The sequence below is a fragment of the Lepus europaeus genome, chromosome 17, assembly GCF_033115175.1.
Source record: "Lepus europaeus isolate LE1 chromosome 17, mLepTim1.pri, whole genome shotgun sequence".
Lineage (NCBI taxonomy): Eukaryota > Metazoa > Chordata > Mammalia > Lagomorpha > Leporidae > Lepus > Lepus europaeus.
In genome coordinates this window covers 6,418,186-6,444,175 of record NC_084843.1, presented here as the reverse complement: position 1 = coordinate 6,444,175, position 25,990 = coordinate 6,418,186, and the positions used below count along the sequence as shown (strand labels likewise).

General features: G+C 59.3%; 2 protein-coding genes across 6 annotated transcripts in view; one reads left to right on the top strand and one right to left on the bottom strand.

The window, feature by feature from the left end:
* Positions 1-2,739, top strand: part of ZRANB1 (zinc finger RANBP2-type containing 1) — a 61,927-nt gene extending 59,188 nt beyond the window's left edge. The window contains exon 10 of the mRNA XM_062214937.1: positions 317-2,739. Within this exon, the coding sequence (XP_062070921.1) occupies positions 317-535 (219 nt within the window). The 3' untranslated portion in view covers positions 536-2,739. The remainder of the gene's footprint in view (positions 1-316) is intronic.
* Positions 2,740-4,201: 1,462 nt separating this feature from the next.
* Positions 4,202-25,990, bottom strand: part of CTBP2 (C-terminal binding protein 2) — a 121,086-nt gene continuing 99,297 nt past the window's right edge. For 4 of the 5 annotated variants that reach the window (XM_062214933.1, XM_062214936.1, XM_062214932.1 and 1 more), the window contains 8 exons: positions 10,716-10,870; positions 10,495-10,639; positions 8,903-9,109; positions 7,206-7,420; positions 6,813-6,943; positions 6,502-6,629; positions 6,227-6,344; positions 4,202-4,667 (listed from right to left, as the gene is read on the bottom strand). In XM_062214933.1, coding sequence (XP_062070917.1) covers positions 4,487-4,667; positions 6,227-6,344; positions 6,502-6,629; positions 6,813-6,943; positions 7,206-7,420; positions 8,903-9,109; positions 10,495-10,639; positions 10,716-10,870 — 1,280 coding nt within the window. In that variant the 3' untranslated portion in view covers positions 4,202-4,486. Of the gene's footprint in view, positions 4,668-6,226; positions 6,345-6,501; positions 6,630-6,812; positions 6,944-7,205; positions 7,421-8,902; positions 9,110-10,494; positions 10,640-10,715; positions 10,871-20,076; positions 21,770-25,990 lie in introns of those variants that run through there. The other variant, XM_062214931.1, reaches the window with a different exon arrangement.

The window sequence follows — 25,990 nt, the reverse complement described above, 5'->3', positions numbered from 1 at the left end:
TGGGTGAACTTACCTTGTCATGTGTTTGAAGCTGCGACTTTTCTGGCATTTTCTTTGCCAGGATCAGCTTATTAGAACATTTGCTTTTTGCTCGGATAGCAAACAAAGGACCTGCTTAGCAATCTTCTTACCCTCCAGCTTTTAGTGAGAATATTCCCACCCATGTCTCTTTAAATGTAAACAGAACAAATTGGGCTTTAATACAAAACTGGTGAAAGGTTGAGCCATGGTAGAGTTTGGCTGTCCTAGTTTTCATGCCAGACACAGATCTGTCCTGGGAAGCCTGACTGTTTTCCTTGTCTCTCTCCTCCAAAAGCTAGGGAACGAGGAACAGCAGGAGAAGCTGCTCAGGGAGTGGCTGGACTGCTGTGTGACCGAGGGCGGGGTTCTGGTCGCCATGCAGAAAAGCTCCCGGAGGCGAAATCACCCACTGGTCACCCAGATGGTGGAGAAGTGGCTGGACCGCTACCGACAGATCCGCCCTTGTACGTCCCTTTCTGATGGAGAGGAAGACGAAGAGGATGAAGATGAGTGAAAACGACCAAGGCACTGGATCTGCGCTGACCCCAGAGTGAGTGTGGTGCTGCAGCAGGGTGCGCGCTGAGCGGACAGTCCTGGCAGGACCTGCCCGGAAGGCTTCTCTCTGCCCCACACCCGGGGGAGAAGGCAGCTGCTGCAGGAGACGGACTTTGGTCGGACTACAGTTTGTAAAAAAAACTAATTTTATTAAGACAGAACACTTTTCCTTTCAAATTGTAAATCTGTCTATAAATGTAACGCATGTGGTTGTGTAAGAAATTGTGTACTAGGAAAAGCTGTACCAGCATCTTCTAGTCCCGAGCAGATCCTTCCAGCATGGGCACTCCGACAGCACATGGCAGGAGACCGCTCCTCGGAGCTCTAGTGGAACCTGGCAATCTGCTTCCCCTTAGAAGATCATTTCACACCAAGCCTCTCAGATTGGGAAATTTTTGTACAAATTACCCACAGCAAAACACAAAAATAAACAAGTGTTTATTTGATTAGTTCCTGTTGTGCCCAATCAAATCAAATCTCTAAGGAACAAACTGTGAGAAGCCTTTTTTTTTTCCCCTCCTGGTGTTGAGTGAGCTTCACAGAGACATCATTTCTTGTTCTGAAGAGGGTTTTGGTTTCTATTACTGTTATTTTGTCTTGAAGTTTTAGGATACTCCCCTTTTCAGTAGGTATTTGTTTGGAAAAGTTACCTAGAATGAGGGTTTTATTCCAGACCCTGGAACCCTTCTAAGTGGTTGTTCCCTGAACCAAAAGGGAGCAGGCCCACTTGTCACCTCATCAGTTGTGTACAGTTTGTTCACTCCACCACCTGTGTTCTCCCAGCGTGCCGTGCAGAGGCTCTCGGACTTACTGTGTTCCCATCGCCCCCTGCCCCAAGTGCATCCGGTTGGGAAGGCATGCCTTTGCTTAGGCTGATCAGTTCAGTGCAGAATAAAGATTTGGAAAAAATGCAGTAAGGTGGTAAATGCATTGTATGATGAATTTCTGTGTATGAGAATTTTTGCATGTTGGTTCATTGTGGCCATCCTTATTTAAGGTTAAAAATATACTCTTAGGTAGAAGAAAACTCATAAAAAGTATTATTTGACCACGTCAGGTATACATTCAGTACTGGGTAAAAATGTCACTTATCTCAGGAACACAAGACTAGTGTCCTGATAAGCACTTTGTAGACTTGTTGATGTGGCAAGGAACTGCCTCCACCTCCAGCCCATTTTTCCTTCCCTTGATCAAAAGGCTGTGAAAGCCTTCAGGTAGCATTGGAATGTGCAGCCTCAGCCTTGATGCTGGCATAGTAAAATGGAGAGATACCCATGAGCTGTCATTTCTTTAGTGCGTCCTACCCTCCCCCAACACTCAGTAAGATATTCCCAGGACAGAAAGGATCATTCTTACTGCATGCAAAAACTGGCAGGAAAAAGAACCTATTTTTACAGTATGATTCCATGTAAATGAATTTTGATATAATGGTAAATGTTAACTTTTCTTATAAATGAACTCCATATGGTTTGCTTTCATTCTGAGGACTAGTTTGTAGAAGGCTGTCATCTCCAGTAGCGGGCAGAAATGCTGTTCCAATTGCCAGCTAAGCAAGCTCTGCCCTCCCAATTGAAGAAGCCAAAGAGGTGGAGGGAACAGCATTTGGTCGTGGGGCTCTGCGCTGAGCTGGTGTTGCTACAGGCTCACTATTCAGCTTCCACCTGTGTGTTGTGGTCTGGTGAGTGTTTCCCCTGAGCACCCTCTTTATTTATTTATTTATGATCAGTGAGTGACCCCGACCACGTAGTTTGGTATAGCATTCTTCCCTGTGGGAAAGAATTATATAGATATAGATGGTTCCATTTCTTTGGCTCCAGACAGATAAGTGGCTCTCACAGCAGACTGGCTGTTCAAAGGCTGCATTGAGCTCTTGAACTGTGGAACCATGAAACAGCCATAATTATTGTCCCCAGATAGTCTCCAAGTCCCCTAGTACCCGGCTCGGTGGCAGATGTGAATGTCTTTGGATCGACTCTGGAGGATAATATCCGAACTGTATGGACTTAACCTTATAGTTCCTTTTCTAGCGTGAAAACAATGTGGTATTTTCTGTTGTGACCGGTTTTCTTCTTCCTTGGAGTCAATTTGTATATATAATCATTTCCAAAGGACTGTTTCAACAACTGAGATCTAATTAAAGCCCAGGTGCACCATGGACTTGAACCTGCCTTTTGATTCTTAGGCTCATCATGTCCCAGACTCAATGTGTATTAAATGAAAGATGGCAGGGTACAGATGCTTGGGGCCTTTTTCATGGCCTGAGGGTTGGATCTGTGGGCTAACAGGTCACTGTTCCCACGGCAGCACTGGGGACGGAGTGAGGAGACCAGGACAGGCAGGTGGGTGACACCATGGATTACAAGAGGCTCAGAGGAGGGAGTTAATGCTTGAAGTGGGAAACTGATTTCACACTTGCAGACGCCATTAATACAAACAGGATTCAATGCTGTCTAAGGAAGAACCGTTAGATCAACTTGTTCTTAACTGACTACACTGGCTGACACTAGTTGGCTCACAACACCTGGTAAATATCACAGTTGTCAGGTTGTTTCATTTCCCTTCCTGAATTAATGCTTGAGCCAGGGAATTTAAAATCAAAACTCTTAAAAGGATGGCATGATTTGATTTTTCCATTAAGTGCCCTGTTGCGTTGTCTGGTGATGGAACAAGCAGATACAGCCCTGCGGTAACAGCTGCTGGATGTCGGCTGGTTGGGACGTCTCCAGTAGAGAACTTGTTACCTTGGTGAGATGTACTTGAATTTCAGAACATAAAATTTCATTACTTTTTATTGAAAACTGCACTGAACGCTAAATGTCCACCTTTACAATAAACAAATACAGCAACGGGAACTCACACTAAAACAAAAACATACTTCTGATAGCCATTAATTTTCTGTTGGGACAGTTTTTAAAGTTTTTCTTTCGTCACAAAAACAGGAATGTACCTATACAAAGGCTCAAAATAGGCCATCTTTCAACAAAAAGGCAATGATTCACAAAAGACTATGAGTAGAACATGTAACTAGTTGATACAAATCTAATAGGATTTGTTAAAATCAGTCACATCTAATAACACATCTGAAGTGTTCTTGTATAAAATATCACGTGAAGAAAAGACGACTTTATCAATGTCTAAAAAAGTGGGTTTGTTCATAGACAATCTGACAAGTTACCATAAAAAGTGTTTCCTGAGACATAAGGAAATGCAACATTATTCTTCTTGAACCCTTTCGGTTCAAGACTTTCCACTCAATAAAATAGCTGAGGATCTGAAACTGAGAAAATATATTTGAGTACAAACAGCTTGTGAAACTTAATACTTTTTTTTCTTTTTTGCATCATCAGAGGGTGTTACTGAACTTACAGCCCACCTGCCCGCTCAGCCTGCAGTTCAGACGTGAGCCACTTCTGTCTTCCGTCTGACGCAGGCAGGCAGTCTTCTCCCATCTTGCAGGACTTTAATCTTCCTGTTAGCAAAAGAGGTAACGAGCCCCTGCAGACCGAAGGGACTAGAGTCACAGGATGGGGATTTCCTCTTAATATTTTTATTTTGATGTTTGGAACTCTTGATGCAACATTCTAGAGCAAGGAGCTCAGGGCCTGCCGTGCCCAAGGAACTGATAAAGGAAAAAGCTCTATTTATTCTTTGTGATTTGATGCACAGATGAAAAACTTAACATACAATAACAGAAGTTGGTCGTTAATAAGTCACGTCCAGTCTCTTCCACGCTTCCGTAAGCAGACGACGTCTTCCGTCTTCTCGCTCTGTGGTTTAACACTGCAGCGTCAATGATGCGTATGTCCAGAATCAGGTAAAAAGACTGTCAAATTCCTTTTCTTAGTTCATGTATGTTTCACTGTCTCTTGGTCCCGAGTGTAGTGGAGTGACCAGCGTTCTGCATTCTCTGCTATTGCTCGTTGGGGTGCTCTCGATTGTCCCCGTGTTTTGTGGGCTGGTTGGGCGAGGGAGCTTGAGAGGGGTGGGCTACTGTGGGGAGGTTGTGAGTCACGGGGATGCCTCCGGGGATGATCCCTTCCATGGCTGCAGGAAGTCCTCCCGGAGCCACGCCCACGATGCCCGGCGGGTATCTGAGGAGCACACAGAAAAAGGCCCTTGGGGTTAGTGCAGTACAGGGAGCTCTGGTCTCTCTCTTTGGGGTACAAGGAGCACAGCAAACATCAAAGCAGGAAGGAAATCTTCAGCTGTTCTCTGAAAAGTCTGAAATGGTATCTGAGCCTATTTATGGAAAACACACCGTGGGGCAGCGGGCTACGCCCTGGCCTGAAGCACCGTTATCCCATGAGACCCGGCTGTTCCTCTTCCCATCCAGCTCTCTGCTGTGGCCTGGGAAAGCATTAGAAGATGGCCCAGGTCCTTGGGCCCCTGCACCCACGTGGGAGACCCAGGAGCTTCTGGCTCCTGGCTTCGGATTGGCACAGCTCCAGCCATTGTGGCCAATTGGGGAGTGAACGATCAAATGAAAGACCCCTCTCTCTCTGCCTTTCCTTTTCTCTGTGTAACTCTGACTTGCAAATAAATAAATCTTTAAAAAAAAAAAAAAAAAAAAAGAAATCACATACACACTGCAGACTCCCAGCCCCTGTGATGTAATGAATGAGCACGGAGTCGGGGTGAAGAACCCTGCCCCCAAGGTGCTGGGTAGCTGCAGGCCTGGGTGTTAGTGTCCTTGCCAAAGGGGCTCCAGAGAACTCCCTCTCCCACCCTTCCCCGTGAGGACACAGGGAAAGCCTGGGAGCGGCCCCTCGAGCTGATGCTGGGAGCCTGTGGCTCCGGGAGGCTCGCCCCTGCGCTCCCATGGCCTGGGAGGAGAAAGGCCAACGGGTGTGCTGCCTGCTGGCTCTGCACGCTGAGATGTGGGCTCGCGGCTGCAGCGTCAGCCACCTACAGGACGTAGGGCTCTGGCACAAGTGGGACCCGGTGTAGTCAAACACCGAGGACAGGCGCTTTGGAATGAGGCTCTTCTACAAAGGTCACACAGAACCCGGGGATCTGAGTGGGGGAGGCTGTGCAGGGCTCCAGCTGTGACCCTGCGAAAGTGCCCATCAGGGCAAAAGGTGGCCCGCGCAGTAGGGAAAGGAAGCCAAAACAGAGTCTGCGTTTCCAGCATGAGTGGCAGGCTGGGGATGCCATGCAGCACCCACGGCACACAGGAGAGGCCCTACAGTGCCCAAACCCGAGTGCGCCAAGAGCAGAGACAATGCTGCCTTGGCTTCCAGGCTGCTCTGGTCTGGATTCACGCGCAGATCTACTGGCTCCCGTGGAGCCCAGCGGTGGCAGCATCGGGGTAAGAGCGTACCTTGGAGACCGCAGAGAGGGACCTGCCTCTCCATGCAGGGGTCCTGCCCCTCAGTCTCGTGGGCGTGAGGGCTCTGGTGTGTGCAGCCCCGTCAACATCTATGCTGGCACCTGTGCCCAGAGCTACAGGAACATCAACTACTTGCTCCCAGGCCGTAACTCCGTTAGCAGCTGTCTCCCTGAAGTCATGAACTCTTCCATAGAAATTAAGCCCTGGGTCTTGTACAGAACTCCGCAGGCAGGCTGCTTTCTTAGTGCCAGGTTAAGGATGCCTCCAGAGTTTGGCCTCTGTCCCCAAGGATGTCGCCGGACTGCCAGTCCTGGTCCTCACCTGTATGTGGCGCCATTGAGCTCGGGATGAATTGCTTGCTGATCCATTACTGACCAAGGAGCTGAAGTGACGAAGAATTCCTTGTTGACACAGTTCCTCAAGCTCTCCGGGATGCGGCCTGGAGAGAGAGCACAGCGAATCACATCTCTCCCCGACCAGGGAGCCATCCGGACGCCCCGCTGGCCGCTATGGGGGCACACGCTTCACCGGGATGGAACGGGGCCGCCCTGCAGTGTGGGGGTGACGGAGGCAGTGGCGCTGTGGGGCAGGCTCACCTGTGATTGCTCGGCGGATCTCGGTGGCGGCGGCCTCTCTCATCTCTAGTGAGGCTTGCTCGCTGTACCAGGCCGTGTGTGGGGTACAGATGAGGTTCGGGGCGTCTTTCAGCGGACCCTGAGCAAAGCTGCGTGGACGCCAAATTGGCACAGTTAGAGGGCTGGCTGAGCGGACCCCAGCCTCCCAGCCTCCTGTCTGGTGACGGGGGGCACGTCCCAGCCCCGTGCCAGGTCCACCGCTATGAGACCCCAGGATCCGGGGGAAAGGCCAGTGCTCATGGTGTGGGCTGGGCCGGCCGGTGCATACCCACCTAAAGGGCTCCGACTCGTGCACGTCGAGCGCCGCCCCTCGTATCCTGCCCTCCTTGAGGGCCTGGGCTAAGGCTTTCTCGTCCACCAGGCCCCCGCGGGCCGCATTCACCAGGAACGCTCCTTGCCTCATCTGTGGAGGGAACGCCAAGCCCGTTAGGTGCGCGCTGCCGCAGCCACGCCACAGAGCAGAGCTGGGGGCAGGGGCCTCCGGGCGTCATCAGCGCCTGCTGTCCCCTAGAGGGCGCTGGCGGGACAGGCTGCCTCTGCTTCTGCATGGTGCCCGCCAGCTGTGCCCCCAGCAGTGTGACCACCGGCCACCGCACTTCCCCTCCTGTTCCCACGGCAAGTGACGCAGCTTTGCCACAGGCCTCAGTGCGGGCGTCTGCGGTTACCTGCTTTATGGTAAAGTCATTGATGAGGTGGTGGTTATGCTCGTTGAGGTTGCAGTGCAGGGAGACGCAGTCGCTCTGGTACAGCAGGTCCTGCAGGGTGTAGACCCTCTGCACGCCGAGGGACCGCTCTATCCCATCCTGCAAGTAGGGGTCATAAAATATGACGCTGAATCCAAAGGCCTTGGCTCGAACAGCAACCGCCTGCCCCGTGCGACCTGTGCGGAAACAGAACGTCCAGGTGAGTGCGGCTGCGGCTGCCCGCCACGCCCGGCCCGGGCTCCTGGGCGGCACCACACCCCGGCTCTGCCTGCGCTGGCCAGGGCACTGGCCCAAGGCCCCCAGGCTGGCCTCCGCAGGACTTGAGAGTGCGAGAGCTTTAGTGGACCACCTCTGCTGGGTCCTGCTGACCGGTCCACGTTTTATCTGCACTGCAGGCTTGTCCATTAGGGCGTCAGTTCTCCTAAGGGCTGCGGGTGCCCGCATCCACGGGGCGAGGTGACCACTGCCCCCTGGCCTGACACACAGCAGCCGTGAGGAATCAGCTTTTGGTTGAAGTGCGGGACCTGCGCCTGCCAGGCCGGATATGCCATCGGCAACAGATCACGGCGGATGTCACGTTAGGGGAAAGCCCGTGAGGGCCCAAGTGCTTGGGTCTCTGCTACAGAAAGGGAGACCTGCAGGGAGTTCTAGGCTCCTGGCCCAGCCTCGGCTGCTGTGGGCCTCTGGAGAGCGAATCAGAGGATGGAAGATCTCTGTGGCTCTGCCTTTCCAATAAAAACGAATAAAAAGTCCCAGCAGCACAGTGGGGCACCAGCAGGGGGCACTGCAAACACCACCTGGTTCGAGTCCCGGCTGCTCACTTCCAATCCCGCTCCCTGCTCATGTGCTTGGGAAAGCACACGGAGCCTGCACCCACATGGGAGACCCAGAGGGAGTTTCTGCCTCCCAATTTCCTCCTGGCCCAGCCCTGGCCGTTGGAGTGTGGTCCCCATGGGTCCTGGGCTCAGAAGCTCAGACCCCGGGAGGCGGGGCCGCATTCCTGGGAGAATCCGGCTCCTCCCGCATGGGTTGCAGGGGCCCCCAGGGTCCCCTGAGCGGGGGGAAACGTGGACTGACAGTGTGGGGTCTCCTCTGGAGGCCAGAACCTCACTGCACACCCCAAGCACTTCTCATGCGAGTCCTGGGAGCGTCGTTAAGTTATTGCTAAATCAGGAAACGGAGGCGGAAGAGGCCACCGAGTTTCTCAAAGCCAAGATGGGTATTTGGGTCACAGTCCACAGCAACAAGTGGCGGAGGCCCCCTGTGGGCACGGGGGCCCAGGCCTGCTGCTGGGTAGAGGACTGTAGCCACCGAGGCCCGCCCCTGGCTCTCCCAACACCCCACAGCTCCTGCGTGACAGGTTCCTGTCCCACCTCGTGACTCCAGTGAGACGCTGTTGCCACCCAGCCCGGCACCTGGGGGCCTGCAGGAGTGGACCCGGGCCACTGTCCAGGTCTCCACTCAACACCAGCCATGCTCTGAACCCCAAGCCTGCCTGTGGCTCCACAGCTGTGCCCTCCACCCTCCTGAGTCACCCTGGCCAGCGAGAGACCCTCTCTCTGCCTTACCCCGCCATAAACTCCCTGTCCACGTCGCCCCTGGCCTGCCCTCCCGTGGCCACCGAACACCCAGGGAAGGGACAGGGCAGCGGCACGTACCAAAGCCGATGAGGCCCAGCGTCTCTCCACGAATGCGGGCCGCCCCCGAGGCCACCTCGCGGATCTGCTCCACACTCTGCACCCGCGTGCCTTCCCGCAGCGCCTGGTAGAGCCACGTGTTCCGCCGGTACAGGTTGAGGACGTGGCATATAGTGGAGTCGGCCGTTTCTTCCACGGCTGCAGACGGGATGTTGCACACGGCGATCCCTGGGAAAGCCAAGGCGAGGCGCGAGGTGAGCGAGCCCTGTGTTCAGGCCGCCCTGAGCGGGAAGGTGCTGCTGCCGGGTTGGGGAGTGGTGTGCAGTGCCCTGCTCAGCCGCTGCCTGGCTGGGTGACCTGGGGGAGGCCCAGGGCATCACCGAGGGTACAGGTGCCTGGTTCCGATGCCGGCATCCCTGTGCAAGGACTTGGCTCACGCCCAGCCCAGCTCCTGGCGGAGACCAGAGACTCAGGGTGGACCCAGCTCAGGCCCAAAGGCCCCAAGGTCCTTCTCTGTAGGGCTGGGCTGGGCTAATGGTGGTATTTTAGCAGTTTAGTTTTTGAACTAAAAACACCTCTAGCCTGATGGATACCTGGATCCGGCTGCAGCCTGCCTCTGCGGTCCGAGCACCACCCTGACCTGGCGGGACGCAGCCAGGAAGCCCTCCACGGTTACTAAGAGGACAGCCTGAAAGGGTGGGGGCCGGGTGCAGTGGGAGGCGCAGCCACGAGGGCTATGCCCAAGGAGGGCTTTGGAGTCTCAGACAGGAGGGGGCCCGGCACTCACGGCCCTTGCTGCCCGTATGTTTGGGGGAAGACTGCAAATGTTTGCCAGACATGGCCAGGGTGCAGCGGGGCCCTTCCTAAGATCCAGAGCCCGCCTCGAGCCACGGACAGCACATGACAGTGGAGGGCCTGGGAGGGGACGTCCGGGGCAGCCTGGATCCTGCTATCCCCACCGATAGGGGCCCCCATGCCACGTGTCCCGATGCCTGGCCCTGCAGCTCTGGGGACCACAAGCTCTTGGACCCCAGGAGGGGCCACACCAAGGCCAGGCTGCCTCTAGGTCCACCAGGGCCTCGGCTGGCTTCCTGGTCTCTTGAGGTACCGCTTAGCAGCCCCATGAGTTTGGGGCGCCTCCCTGCTCACGCAGCAATGCACGGCTCCCAGGCCTGGTGCAGGTGATGGGTTCCAGGCTCTTTGCCCGGGACCTGCTGCCTCCGCCAACACTCGGTGCCCCACAGGGGACAGCCTCAGAGCCCTCCGGTGTGTGTGTGTGTGCGTGCGCACTTTCAGGGGTGCGAGAAGCATCTGGGAGCCCCTGCCTCCAGGTCTCCAGCAGGGCTGGGCAAGGGTCCACCTGCTTCGGTGCTGACCCGCCATGGCTGCTCGCCCTAAGGATGGGCACTGCCTCCTGGGACGCCACTTCCAAAGAGCCGCTGTCTCCCCCGGAAGCTGGGTGGGACAAGGCCACCGCACCTCCGCTGTGCTTGTGCGTGCTGAGGGCGGCAGGGCCTACCTGCGGCGTCTGTGATGGGCTGGCCAGCCACACCTGCGCCGGCCCCCCCGGAGCCCTCCCCTCGGAGCACATGGCGGAGCTCGGGGCAGCTCACCTAGCTCGCCGGCAGCCTTGACGTCGACGTTGTCGTAGCCGCTCCCGATCCGCACGATCACTCTGAGGGCCTTGAACTTCTCCAGGTCCTCCCTGGTGAGGGTGATGGTGTGGTACATCATGGCGCCCACGGCCTCGTTCAGCACCTGCGGCGGGAGGCAGAGCAGTCAGGGCCCGCCCCTCCCTCTGCCGGCTGTGGCCACCTGCCGGGGCCGGGCCCACCTTCTCGTGGATCTCCTGCGTGGACTGCGCGTCACAGAAGGCCACGGTGGCCAGGTCCTTCAGGATGGGCATCTCCACGGTGCAGTCTCTGCCATCCAGCAGGGCCACCAGGGGGCGGGGGTGCAGGGGGCCGTTCATGATCTGGGGGCGGATACCTGTGGGGAGGAAGAAGGTGTGGTGGGTGGGGGCAAAGCCACAGACAGCCCCAGCACCTGCTGCAGCTGCGGGCCAGCCATTTCCATCACGGGGGGCAAGGGTATAACCTGGGGATCCCCTGGGCCACCTCAGGCAGCTGAGACCGCAGGGTAGATGGGGAGGGCAGCACCTGTCCTGCCTGGCTCCGTGCACTCAGACCCCAGAATAAAGTGGAATAGGACAACCAGTAGGTCACGCACCCAAGAGACAACCAGGGACGATCAGTGTGGCTCCCAGACACCATCTGCGGGGCCCCATTAGGAGCAGCTTACAAGCTTGGTGGAGCCAAGCCTATTAGCAGGGAGAGCTCGGGCCAAGGAACGAGGACCTACCCCCAGCTGCCCGCGGGAAGCAGCAAAGGACCACGTCCCTGCCTGCACCAGCACCGCATACACAAGGGGAGGAAGCCAAACCGCAGGGCCTCAGGCGTCTGCACCCTGTTTCTAGGTTTAAACGGTGCTGGGCAGACTGAGCCCCTCTCACTGCGCTGGCGGGGACAGGAGGGGAGGACGCGGTGGGAAATGTGTGTGCCAGGCCGAGGCCGGCGGGACCCATTCAGGAAGCTTCTCAAAGGCCCGGTGAGCGACAGGTGCGTGTCTCCGGCAGACACCACCCCTCTGTCAATGCCCACCTGCAAGGGTCCGGGACGCACAGCCGCTCCTGTCTCGGACTGCCCCCAGGCGCGGGAGGCCTGCAGCACGCGTGGGAGGTGCCACAACGGGGCAATGCGTGTTTCTGCTTTGTCAAACTGGAAACCATCCATTTAGAAATTGAAGCAGACAGCTTTGCTGTCCCTTGAGGCTTTTGCATGTCCCCACAGGCGCTGGTGGCAGCCGTCCAGGGCCCCAACCCCGGCTGGACCTCTGTGCCTCAGTCGGCCAGCCTTGGCAGGCCCCGGGTCATCTCTCCCTCCCATACAGACCCTGGCAGGAACGAGAGGTGCTCCAGCCCGAGTGACGCGAGGTGGCAGTGCGGGCTCCAGCAAACCAAGCAGCAGCCCCGTGCGCAGGCCACACTCCCCTTGGTGCCCTCCCCTGTCCTGGGAGCGGCACCTGCTGTGGCTGGGTGGTACCTGGACTCCTGACGCCCTGACGTCCCCGCCCCATGGCTGAGGCTTTGCAGGGAACACCGTGTTCAGGAACGGCTTTGTCCTTGGCCCAGGCGGAGCAGGCTGGGGTCGCCGGGGCACCACACCTGGGAGGACCCAGCCACATACACGGCCGCCTTCCACTCCAGGCCGGGGCTGCAAGTCATCTGTGAGCAGCTGCCCAACCCAGACGCCTGCACACTGAGGGCTCCTGGTGTCAGGCCTGCTTCTGCGTCCCCAAGGCAGGGTGGGCGCAAACTGGACGGTGCCAAGGGCGGCCTTGTGCACTTCCGCCGAGTAGGGACGGGGCGCGGCCAGTCAGCCTCCAGGGCCCTCAACGTCCCCCCTCCACACTCAGTGGGCTCAGGGGGCTGAGTCTGTGGTCTTCAGACTGCCAGGGACCTGTCCACCCCCACAGCAGAGAGGGGAAACTGAGGCACAGAGCTCCCCGCCCGCCTTTCTGCAGACGGAACGGCGACACGGCCAGTCCCACAGGGCTGCCTCAGCTGCCCCCTCCTCCACACCTGACTCCAGGGACCCTGGGGGCGGGGGCAGTCACTGATGGGGGTGGGGAGTACGTGGTCGCTCCCCAGCCCCTCCTGCCCAAAGGGTGAGGATACCCGGCTCGATGGCTGGGGATGCTGGCAGAGAGCACAGGACCATGGTAAGAACCCGCGTCGGGGGCTACACAGCGGCCACCTCAGAGAGCCATCCGAGTATGCAGAGAGCCACGAGCACCAAGACGTCCAGCTGGCGTGGGTGCCCGCAGCTGTTACCCAGGTAACGGACTCCAGGTGGTTGCCTAGCGATCGGCTGATCCCCCTTTGCTTCAGAAACCTCCCCACCCCTCCCCTCAGGCTGGACCTGGGGGAGGGCAGCCGAGAGTCGCATCCTGGCCACAGGCCCTGCATGGCAACGCAGAGAGGCCGGGGCTGCTGGGCGGGGGTGGGTGTGTGGGCGAGGTGCAGGGTCCACAGGGGGCTGGGGATGAGGAAAGTTCAGCTGGGACCCTGCCCAAGTTTGTGTCCGGAAGGAAAGGGATCAGCTTCCATGTGCGCCCTGGGAAGCCCAGAGCTCAGAGCTGGCCTTTGCCCATCACCCGCTGTCCCCGCAGTCACACTGGAGGCCAGCACACAGGATCCCATGGAGCCCCTGGAATGCCCACCAAGCCTTGATGACACCATAGCTACGAAACAGCATCAGACTGCGTTCACTCCAGGGAGCTACTTCTCCTTCGGCGGATACCAGCCGGCACCACCCGCCCTGGGGGCGGTGACCAAGGCGGACCAGGAAGGACCCAGCCACGAGCAGTTACCCTGCAGCATCTCGGACTCCTCTGCCTGTTCTCTTGGACGCTGAGCTAAGCCCACGGTTTTCAGACACAAAAGTAGCCGGAGCTGCTGCCTGCGCGGCTCTGCAGCCCTCAGGATCTGCCCCACGGCAGAGCAAAGGTGGTGACCGGGTCTGACCCAGCGGGCAGCGGCTGAGCCCAACACCATGGACAGCAGCCTCGACCCCAGCGCCGGGCTGGCCAGGAGCGCAGGTCACCCCGGCTCGAGACAGAAGTAGCCGGTACGTGGGGCGGTGACCACACGAAGGAGCAGCTGACCACTGTAAGTCACCCGTGGAGAGCCTGCGTGGGCTGAAGGCCTCTTGGAGTCCCCCAGCCGCCCTCACGGCAGACACCCGACAACACCTCGGAGGTCCCCAAACTCTCCCCACCCCACCCGCGCCCCTCCACTTCCTAGTGGAGCAGACCTCACCGGATCCAGACCTGCAAGACAGCCTGGGAGGTGGGAGCACCGGCCCACCTGACTCCCAGCTTCTCACAGAGCACCAGGGTCGGGGGGAGGCAGCAAGGGTCCCTTCGGCCCTGCATGTGAGGCCTCCCCAGCCTGAACCACGCTCCCCTCAAGGCAGCCCTGCCTGGATCACGCAGGGCGCACTGTGAGCAGCGATGGCGTCTGGCTCCTTCACACACCTTCCGTCCACACACCTGCCTGTAGTGCAGCACGCCCGGCCTTCACTGGCTGGACTCGGTGACTCTGGTTTCTAGAAAGGCAGACACAACCGGAGCTGCTCTCATAGGGTTCCTGGTTTCCAAGATTGTGGCCAAATCCTGAGGCTGGCAAGTAAGCGTAGCCCCACCTGACACTCATCATCAAACCAGCAGGCGTGGCCGTGTGGCACCGTGGGGAGGAGGGCCTGCTACCCCACAGCAGCGGCAGGTGGACAGGTGGCTCAGGGAGCAGCTTTAAGACAGTGCCTCGGAATAAAACCCGAGGTATTAAGTGTGACACTATTTTAAGATTAAAGACAGGCTAGGGTTGATTTGGAATGCGGAGGTTGTGTCCCCCACCCCCGGGGGGAACCTGGCTGCAGCTCCCTCCAGTCTCATCTGCCAGCTCCAGCGTTTCCTGGCCCCTGGCAGCCTCTTCCTCCCAAGCAGTGTAGTCCACCCTTTGGGTCCAGCCCATAGTCCCTGAGCCACAGGATTCTGAATTCAAGGCCCAGCGCTCCAAGCTGGGAGCTGGTCTGGAACCCGGTGGAAAGAGCAGCAGGTACCCAACCTCTCCCCAGCCTCACCAGCTGCCCACAGCATTTGCATTAGCAGGGAGCTGCGCCTCTTAGCTGTTAGGACAAAGGCCTGCTCCATCCACAGCTGTCTGGAGTACTCTGGTACAGAACCTTACATTAAAATGACTCGAAGACGTCAGTGTGGGAGCAAAAACCTTATTTTTCTTAGGAGTAGGGGACAGCACTGTAGCACAGCACATTAAGCCACTGCCCGTGAGGCGCGGACCCAGTGTGGGTGCTGGTTTCAGTCCTGGCTTCTTTACTTCCACTCCAGCTCCCTGCCAATGCGCCTGGGAAAGCAGCCAAGATGGTCCAAGTGTGCAGCCACAAGGGAGACACAGATGAAGCTATGAGCTCCTGGCCCTGGGCACTGCAGCCACTTGGGGAATGAATGAGGGGATGGAAGATTCTGTCTCTCCTTCTCTCTCTGCAGCATTTTTTTTTTTTTTTTAAGGATTTTGTTTACTTGAAAATCAGAGTTACAGAGAGGCAGAGAGCGAGAGCGAGGTCTTCCATCTGTTGGTTCACTCACAAGATGGACGCAAAGGGCTGGAGTTGTGCCAACCAGGAGCTTCTTCCTGGGTCTCCCACGTGGTTCAGGGGCCCAAGGACTTGGGCCTTCTTCCACTGCTTTCCAGACCACAGCAAAAAGCTGGATTAGAAGCGAAGTAGCCGGGACTCGAACTGGTGTCCACATGGGATGCCAGCACTGCAGGTGGCAGCTTTACCTGCTTCACCACAGCGCCGGCCCCACAGCACTGCCTTTTAAATTAATCCATAAACAAACTCTCAGGGGTCAGACACGGGAGTTACAATCATGATCTTGGATTAAGCAATGCAAATTCTAGACGCAGCAGTTAAGTTGTCTTCACTCCAGATCAGGGGGCCTGGCTTCAGAACCACAGCACGGGAGGAAACCCGGCAAATTCTGCCCGACACGTCAGCTGGACTCCAGCACAACGGAACCTGCGTAGCCCAGCGAGGGCACAAGGCGCCCACGGCGGCAGGCACACTGGGAAACAGAGCTGAGGAGCAGCAGGGGAGAGGGGCTCCGGCAGGTTCCTCTGTTCACAGCCACATACACACAGCGAGCGGTGGCTCCTGCTCTGGCACCTGTGCCCCTGGCTTGGCCGATCTCAGGGGAGACCCCTCCCCGTGGCCAGCACCAGCACCTGCTGCAAGGACCCCGCACTCATCCCTGGGGGAGCTGATGATGTAGACACAGCCCTGCCCCCGCGGGGCGCGACTCCAGGCACAGGTGCAGTGCAATCTGTGATGAGAAGGCGCAGAGCATGGCTGAGGGTCGGGACAGGAGCACAGGCAGAAGTGGCCAATGCCTGGGCAGCAGGCCTGGCTGACGTTCCCTCCCCAAAACACCGGCCAGCTCCTCTGACCTAACCAGCAGGACTCAGGAAGAACTAACCTCAGCAGGCACCTGCTGTGTCCTGCACCAGGAGGCAGAAAGGACCCAACCAAGTAGGGCCAGCAGTCCTGCCCGACGGACGGGGAACCTGGGGCTTAAACCCAGGAGGCGGGGCCACGCCCCAGGATGTGAGTCCCTAGACCACACCCCTTGCTCACCAGCATGTGTCCCTGTACAGGGGTGACACCACGGCAAACGCCCTAACTGTGAGTGGACCGAAGGAATCCCCAATACCACTTTGGGGGAAGAACAAGCTCTGGGCTGCAGAGTAAATTCAGACGGCCTGGCCTCCGTCCAGGCTCAGCTCACCCCATGTGGTCCATGGACAGAACCCAGGCCCCAGGGTCAGAAGGTGCCACAGTGAGGACACGTCCCGCCTCCACCACTCCCGAGGGCTGCGGCAGCCGAGGGACGCCCCTGGCCTGCCGAGAAGAGGCTGGGGCTCAGCGGTGATGGCAAAAACACCAGCCGCTGCCAAGCCAAGCAGACTGGGTGGGCTCAGCACCGGCTCTCCTCTTCCCCGGCTCTCCACGCTGCTCCAGCAGGCCCTGGAGGGCAGGTTCGGGCTCTGTGCCCCTTTGGCAAGCAGGGAAACAAGCACAGAGTAGGCAGAAGAGCCGGTGCACCCGAGCCCTGCACTCAACCACAGGGGGCGGCATTGAACTCCAATTCCCAGGAGCCTGATGGGGACCCGAGAAAGTGCACTTGGGCCAGGAAAACAGAGTGCTGCCACGTGCAGGCTCCAGGCTCAGCCTGGGCAGGAGGGCGCGAGCCAGACCAGCGCCTCGGCACAGGAGCACGTGACGGGAGGACAAGATCACCGTGGTGAGGACCCGGTGGGAATCACGGGACCGCATCGCGTCAGGAGCTCCACAGACACAGAGAGCAACGTGTGCTGGCTGCTCACAGGCGTGCAGGGACCGGCTCCAAACATGGGGCGGGCTCAGGAGCCGACAGAGGCCGGCACAGCGCACCCACATCTCGTGACCAGGTCAGGATTCTGCTAGGAAAGGCACAACTGCTAGCGCCTGGGAACCGCGTGGTCCATCCAGGACACTGGTCACGTAAGCACAGAGATGCCGCGGGGCATCCCAGACAGCCCACCCGGCTGCATGTGGCCTGGGAGGGACTCCCGACTGCTGGGTACCCGTGCTCCTCCTGCCTCCCTGCCACCACACCCTTAGGGACGCAGGAGTGGCTGCATGACCCTGGCACCCCAGGCTCCAGTGCCGACCTGTGTCCCTGTTCCTGTCCTTGTCACCGTCACATGACGGTTCATTTACGCAGGAGCTCTTTGCAGCCCCCAGACTGGAGACAAGGTTTGTGTCTCAGCCCGGCCCGAGCTTGTCAGTGCTGAAAGAGAGCATTTACCCGGGACCAGGCTGCAAGCTGCATCGTGCTATGCCCTGACCGGCACACAGTAGGACTGCAGGATCTCCACCCCAGCCGGGCTCACATCACCGCACCGCCTGCAGGGCCAGCTGGGGTGATGCCCCAGACGCCACTCCCCAAATGTGCCCCCGCTCCCAGGTGACGGGTGCTGTCCACACCTCACCTTCCTCAGCCACTGCTGCCTGGAGTGTGAGCACCGCCCCCAACCGCCGCCCCACCAGAGATCAGGCGTAGAGTGAGGCTCAGCCAAAGACACGCAAACTATCACGGGGCACAGAGGGCGCCACCCCCATTCCCATGCGGAGGGGGCTGAAGAAACCCCACCCAGGAGAGCAGGTGTTCGGTCACACCTGCACACCACGGTAGCAATCAACCAGTGACAGGTAACACTATCACCACCCTCAGCCTCCCTGACACCCCCGCCTGTGTGCTCCCCCTCTCCACCCAGGAGTTCTCGGGAGGGAAGAAGGGGTCCCAAAGTGGCATTAAGCCCAGGGGCCTGAGGGACAAATGGACAAAGTCCAGCCACACTGGGCCAGGGCTGCCCGCCTCACATGGCACCCACACTGTTGTGTCAGGAGGATGGCCGTGGCCAGCCGGCTGTGCCTGGCAGGGCTTGGCCAACCGCAAGCCACCCGGTGATGGGTGACCATGTGTGACAGCTGGAAGGCTCTGTGGCTTTAGCCACAGGTGGCCAAGTGCGTCTCAGGGCCACAGCAGCAAGCCAGGTGGGCTACATGGGTCTGTTATTTATACGCACAAAACCAGTCAAGAGAAAGTCGGTGTTGTTGGAATGAGAAAAGCAAACCTGTTAAAAACCCAAACCCCCCCTCCCATGCCCAGCCCCTGCTCCTGCAGCCTGGGTGCAAACAGGGGGAGTGTGGAAAGCAAAGCGAGCATTTACCCATCCCGACCTGGGGGAATGTCCACATCGCCACCTCCTGGCTCAGAGGCAAGGTGGCCAGCGGGCGCTCTGTCTGGGGACTGCCTGGAGACGCACTCTCTGCGGCCTCCAACAGACCCGAACCTGCTGCAGATGCCAGGAAGCTGCCGCACACGCCGCGCCCCGCCCCCGGGGACCCGGCACTTGACAGAGACGTGGATCTGCCGGCCGACTTCCAAGGAGGAAGTCACTGGTGCAGGCTTGCAGCCGTGCCAACGAAATAAAAACCAGCATCCTCAGTGTGCACACAGCGTCGTCCATCACACGCCAGACAACTTATACAAACTCCCCCCACACCCAAATAACAGCGGCTGTTTGTGCCGGGAGGCAGTGCGAGACAGAGAAGGAAACAAGGCGATTGTTCAGGTCCTCCTTGAGCTAAACCTTCCCGGGACTCCACCGAGGAGATAATCTTTCCGTGATTATGACCAAACCCTCCCGTTGCTTAGCAACACATAATTAAGGAATATGTTTTCAGATCCGCTTTGCAAGCCCGGCCATTATCAGATGAAATTACTGGAGCAACAAATGTCATCGCCATGCAAATCATTCGGTTGCAAAGAAAGAATGTTTGCCGGTGAGAGGGAAGGCACAGGCCCCCAGGAAAGGGACCGGACGGTCCCTCTTACACACGCACTGTGAAGAAAAGTCAAATGAATTATGTGAGCAGCAGTGTTTTAAAAAAAAATACAACAGAATCTAGAGCAAAGAAAAACAAAAACCCCAGCTCGGTGCTCATCCCCTTTTGGACGAGCGGTCACAGCGAGAAGCGACACTGGCCGCCAGTCTGGGAGATCCACGCGGTGCCCTATCTCAGGGCACACAAGACCCTGCTCCCAGCACCCCGAGAGCCGTTTCCTTGCAAACAGCGAGGTCTTGCCATCACCCTGCCACTTCTACCCTGTGATGCCAGGTGTTCAGGGAAAGTCACTTTAAATGGATCCACGTCGCTAAATCACACTTTGGGGAGGTGAGGGGGAAGCGAGGAAGCGGACGGATTGACGTCCTCAAACACGATTCTAGTGCTTCACACCCACTCACAGTACCGAAGCAGAGCCGTGCGGTCGATCACGCCCAGCTCCTGGTTTGAAGACAGCCACCTTGGACTATCCTCCCTCTCCCTACCTGGAAACATAGCCTTCCCCTTAGCAAGCATTTCCCACTACAGGGTAAACCTGTTTTTCAGAACAGGGAATTCTACGGGGGTTCAACATCTTGCTTTGTTTAGCCCACAAGCAGGGAAGCACACGTCTTCAGCTCTACAGTAGGGAATCCTCGTGTGCCAGCGTGGGAGGCAGACCCCAAGGACGTGGGCTCCTATGCTAGAACGCCCCACCCCCACCTCCCCACTCCTCCTGCAGCAGCCGAGCCAGGTGCACATGGGAGGCTCCTGAGAACACACTCCAGCCTGCGTAGCGCCGCCCCCAGGGAAGCAGAGCCCAGGCCGCCCTGGGGAGCTGCGGGTCCCGGCCACCTGATCCAGCACACCATGAAATAGCAACGTGGGCTCAGTGCGGGCGTAGCGAGGTGCTGCTACCCCAATCGGCCCAGCCCACAGATCTGTTCAACCCAAGAGAACCTGCGTCGGCCGGCTAGCCTGGGAGCTGGCAAGAAGGGCCTGATGCCACGCACGCACCGGGTCTCTCCAAAGCTGACCCCTAAGGACCTACCACCCCCTGCCTCAGCCTCCACACCCCACCCTGGTCCTTCCAGGGTCCCGGCCAGGGCAGGGAGGGTGCCGTACTTGGTTCTGGTGTCAGCATGGTAGACACGATGATGGGGGCCCCCGTCCTCCGTGCCACCTTCTGGTATGGTGAGTGAGGCGAGTGCAGGCTCTGGCTGACAGGCGGCAGGGTAGAGGGCTCCGCGGGGACCCCGGGCTTCCGCAGGAGCTGGGGGCTGCCGCGGGGGCTGGGCAGCGGAGAGGCGGCCATGCTGCGCTCCCGCTTCAGGAGCTCCATGGGCACCGTGTACGCCGTGGAGTAGGCGGTTCTGGGGCCTGGGTGAAGGGGGCTGGAGGTGCCGGGGTGAGTCAAGGCCACACCAGCCTGCGGGGGATACGTGGGGCCGGGGCGTGCTGTCAGCGCAGTGGGAGAGCTGTATCCAGAGTTGGAAGGGAAGTGGGGGGCTTGGACGCCTGCCCCGGGGGCTGAGTAGGTGGCCACGGTCTCCAAGAGGTGCTGTGAAGGCGCACTGGCTGGCCGACGGGCGGGATCGGCTCCTCGGGGGGATGTCACGTGCAGAGGCCCCGCAGGCTGGGGGTGCGGGGCAGCGTCGCCGGCGAGCAGCTCGCTCCGATGGCTGAAGCTGCTGGACCGTGTCCGGGGCAGGGGGCCCGCCCGGTCCTGCCTCCGCAGCTGCATCTCGGTCCTGCAGCTGTTGGCCAGGCGGCTCAGCACACGGGCCTGGCCCAGGTTGGGGGCGACAGACTTGATGTCCGCGTCCTCCAGGGTGGCCAGGACAGCGGGGCTGTCAAAGCCTTGCTGCAGCAGGGCCGCCAGGGTGGCCTCGGCCACCCCTTCTGCCCGCAGAAAGGCCAGGAACTCGGGGAGCACGCTCCTCTTGCCGCCGGCCCCCTGCGCCGTGGACGGGTCGGCCTCGTAGTTCTCGTAGGCCATCTTGGAGTGCATGCTCTCCCGGGCAGGGCCGTAGCCCCGATGCAGGATCCCTCCAGTCACCCCCGCGCTGCCCTCGGGCACAGCAGCCGAGCCGGGGTCCACAACCAGGCAGGTCGGGGCCGTCTGTCGGACGGGATTCGAATCCACAGGTCTCTCGCCAATGTCGTTGAAGAGCTGGTTGTGGGGGTAGGCAGGTGGCTCTGCCCCATACCTGGAGTCGGGCAGTTCCCGTCCGTACCGTCCAGGAGATGGGGCCCTGCTCTGTGTCCGCTGCCCCTGTGGGATCATCTTACCGGCAGGATCCCGGTACAGGGGACCGGCGTCCTGCAGGGCAGGTAACTGGCCTTGCACCTGATCCCACGGCATCCGGCCGCTGAGTGCTCCGTAGCTGGGCAGCGGGCGGCTGACTCCCGGGTCTCGATAGTAGGGAGGCTCCTTGGGCCCCCGCACGCCCCTGGATGGGTCGCTGTAGTAGTCCCGCGGCAGCAGGGAGCCTGGCCCGGACATCACCGCCTGCCTGCTGTCGTAGAAGGCGAAGTCAGGAGCGGAGCCCTTCCTGGAGGTGACTGAATTATAAAAGGCCTCCCGGTACAGGCAGGGTTCGGGCACGCCGGCCAGGGCAGCGTCTTGCGGTCGGTAGTTTGTCACTTCACCCCAGGGCCCCTCTCCCACTCCATAGGTCAAAGAGCTCCTCCTGGTGGGAGGCCGCAGGGACTCGGCACCGTCCCAAGGGCCCTCGTACCAGCCGGCAGCATCCCAGCTCTGAGAACGACCGATATTGGTGTGCCTGCTGGGAACCGGCATGGGGGAAGACAATGGCCGTGGACGAGGCGCAGGGAGGAGGAGGGCTTCCTTTACAAATCTTCAGCCCCGGCCTCACGCCAGCCCTTCTGGGAGGGCAGGGGCAGCCGACCGGGGGTTTTCTGTTTCCAAGTGCGGCCTGAATTATTAATCCTTGGAAACCTGAGCAGACAGCACGCCACGCTCGCGGTCACTCTGCCTCGCTCCCCAACCATGGCCGAGAGAGGTCTGCTCTGGGCGGCCCTCAGCGCGGGGCCCCTCCCCGGCCCGTGCACTCACATGGACCTCGGTGTGCTGAGCGTGCGGATTAGGAGCTAAATAAAACCCCTAAAGCTTTTGTTCCATGTGACATCTCGTTAGAGTGATGAAGCAGCCGCCTGCTCCTTCCAGGCCTCCCAGCCGGCAACTGGGAATTACTGTGCTCCCAGGGCCACTAATCTTGCTCCCTCCCTCCCCCTCTCCAGGGTCCTTTGAGGGGAGCAGCACCCCCTCCTGAGAGAGCAAAGGAGCCACTGCAGGGTCCTTCTTAATCCACACCCCACCCCCCAACGTTAATCCACTGCACACAGCTCAGGGCGAAGTCACGGGGACAGACTGGGCTCAGGCGATGCTGGCTTTGAGGCTTGGCCAATGGTGGAACCTGGCGACGAGAGACGTCTCCGGTTACCAATCAATCCAATGGTTACACTGCGCTCGACCAGGTGGATTCTTCACCTGATTGTCACACCCTGACCGTGGACTTGTCATCCGGAAGCTGGCATTGTAAGACAGCAACAGTCGTCCCGCAAGAGGAGGACAGGCAGCGAGCCCCACATTCTGAAGCAGAGCTGGAAGCTGCCGCCGGATGTCACCATCACTCGGATGACGTCATCTTCCTCCAAGAGCAGAGCCCCCCTGGCGGCAGGCCCTCTCCTAGGCTGTCACCCAGGGCACTCCCTAGAGTGCCTGAGAAACGGAACAGTGCTTGCCTAAGATAAGGTGCGCGTGTGGGGACACAGACCCTGAGGGCTCTGCTGTCAGCCCCAACGCTCCAGCGACTCAGCCAGAGCCTCGATTGTGGGGAAAGCCGGTCATTAAGGAGACGTTTTGGTGCGAGAAGTAGCGAGGTTTCATATGAGCAGGGGCCGGTTCCACTCCCAGGCCCTGGAGCAGCATGGTCCCCTGCCCCTGACTCCTGCACCCACTGTCACAAACGCTGCACACTGAACTCCCAGACAGTCTCTAGTGAAACCAACAGTCCTCCCCCAAAGACCCTCGGTGACCGCTGCTGGACTGGCGAGGTTCTGGCCCAGACGCATCCTTGGGGTCCCGAAAGCACAAGGCCCATCATTCTAGACCTTGGTGGGTGGCAGGGACCAAAATCCTGCTGGAGTCCTCCCCACCTCCTAGGAGCCATGGAAAAGAAAAGAAAAAGGAGGAACCGAGCAGGCCACTCCTCCAGCAGCACGCGGCAGCCCTGGGAGGTAGGGGCTGGGGACGGCAGGCCTGGCGCGCACGGGACAGCAGGCACACATCTCACCAACAGCCCCAGGAAAGGGAGGGAAGCACGGCAAAGCCCCAGACCAGACGCAAACAGCGAGATGCAGCTACGGCAACGGCCCGGCGTTCCAGGAGGCTGGTGGTCTGGGCCCCACACCTGCCTGAATTCTCTTCTTGGCACTGCTAAGAGCTTCCAGAAAGATGAGGCGCCTCCCTGTTAACCCTTCGAGCCCAGGGGCAGCAGGTGGCTCTGCGAGGAAGCAAGCCCGCTGTCTCCGGCTGCACATGCTGCAGCGCAAAGAACACGCACGGCGAGCCGCGTCTACGACAGCCCACGGTCCACCACCACCTCCTTGCCCAAGACTCCTGCTGTCTCTACTCCTGCCGTTGGCCCTGCGGGATGCACACCCACAGGAAGGCACTGGCCCTTCAGTGGGGACCAGGCCCGGTGCTAGTGTGTGATGCGATGGCCTGTTTAAGCTAACCCACTGTGGTGCATCCCACACGGGATGCCTGAGCGGCTTCTAGGCCAGCAGCCAGCAGCCTGCTAAGGTGCACCCTGGGAGGCTGGTGATGGGTTCCTGCCCCCACGTGAGGGGGCTTGGACAGTTCTGGGCCCCTCCCTGGGGAAAGGCACCAGTGGATAAAAGACCTTTGCCTGTCTCTCTGACCTGCAAACTAGAGGGGTGGGGACCCTTCCCAGAGCCACAGGAAATGAGGGTGGCGGAGCCCAGCAGAGAACCAGAGCTGCACAACTCGCAGGCCAGTGCTCCTCTCTCTCCCGCCTGGTCCTGGGAGGGGGCACTTACTTACCCAAGTGATTCTGGCAGCTATGCAAGACCCCCCCCCCGCCCCAGCTATCAGAAAGTCACTGCTTATACAGCCCTGTGCTCCGGTCAGACCCGGGACCCCCAGCCCTCACCGCCAGATGGCAAATGCCTGCTGCTCCAGGGTTAAGCCGTCCTTTCCCTGCTTCTAATAATGGAGAACGTGACAGCGTGGATCGTGCACACGTCTCACGGGACCCCACTCACAGTGCAGACAGGCCCCTTCGGGGAACAGGATGAACCCGAGAGCGGTCTGTGCCGAGTTCCTGGGCTGCATCGCCCGGTTCCCAAACGGAAACAGGAACAGCGCGACATTCACCCAACCGCTCCTCGGGTCACTGGGACAGCGACTGCAGGGCAGGGCAGCGTCGCCTCCGCCCGGGAGCCAGGAGGCCCAGACTCCGTCCCCCAAGTTCCAATCCCTGCTGCTGGGAAGTCACCCAAACGCAGGCAGCCTCGGCTCGGCAAGTCTGCAAATATTGTGACAATGTTTGCCCGCGCGCAGCAGCAACACCTGAACCCGGACTCACACTTGTCCACGCAGCCGGCTGCGTTCTGTCTCTGACAGCACTGCGGTTGCTTGGCAAGGGACGGCCGCTTTGCTGCAACATCTCTGGTTGGCTAACAAAGCGCCGTGGCCCCGTCTCCGCGGCAGGAGCCAGCCTCCACTTTGTCACCCCGCAGAGACGCTCGCCAGCGCCGTGGGGACTCGCGAGCCAGTTTCTGAAAGCGCAGACACACGAGCCCACCACAAGCTGATGTGTGGGGCGACCCAGAGGCACCTCAGGGTCCTCAGTGATGGCCCCCGGCTGTGCCACATCAGGTCATGACACACAGCCACAGGGACCCGTGCTGCAGTCCCACGGGAAAGGGTGGCAAAACAAGAGGGAAAGGACTTCCCCGAGGGCCCAATTCTCAAGTGAGAAAAGCCAAGAACCAAACGACCAGCAGGTGCCATGGAATCTGAGAATCTGAAGGCTGGGCTGACACCAAGGCCATCCGGCCCAGCTGCTGTCCCGACGGCCGTGGGCCAGGCGCTGCCAGGCCCCACACAGCCAAGGCGGAGAAGGAAGCTGCCCGGAGCCCTGGCCACAGCTTCTGTGGCCCACGTGTCCCTCAGGACGGCTGAGGTTGGGGGTTACACACGGCCAAACACAGGCCTCTGACGGACCCTTTTCCGGCCGCTAACTGAGGGCTCCGGAAACCAGCTCTCTGCTCCTTCCCCCTGTGCCAACCAGGCCCCTTCCCTGACTACTCTAGCGCGGAAGTGGGCAAGGGCAGCCCCGTTCCCCAGTCAAACAGTGGGAGTGAAGGCGCCTCATCCTGAATCAGTGCAGAGGAAACCAGCACACCCTGGGCAGCACGGGAACCAGCACCTCCCAGCGCCCCACGCCGCGCTCCCTCCAGCCTCCTGGCCTGCAGCTCAAGGCTGTGCAGTGTCTACACTGCCCACACCGCACGGAGCCCGCCCCACCGCGCCTCCTGTTATTTAGCCATTTCTGGTGACAAAGGTTGTGTTGCTCCCAAGTCCATGTCTCGTCCACACTTCCACAGTTCGAGTGGTGAAGACGAGGTCTGAAACCCTCCCTGCCGGAGACCCCACCTGCTTCCACGCCGCTCCCTATCCACCACACACCATTGCTGCAGGTCTCTCCGTTCCAGAACTTTTTTCCTTCCACCAGCATCCAGTGCCATACCCATCCTCTATGGTTCCTTGTCCCTAGTCTGGATAATCTGCCATCCATCCAATGAGATGGACACAGGTACCCGCAGAGACAGGACACCGGGCCCCTGCCATGGCCTCCGACGGGAGCCCTGACCTTCCAGGACAGTCGCCACACGCTTTGCATTTCTCCTGACGCACAATGGGCACGGGGTGAACTTTCCCTAGAATGCCACAGGCTGCCGCGTGCTGTCTGGCTCAACGCAGAGG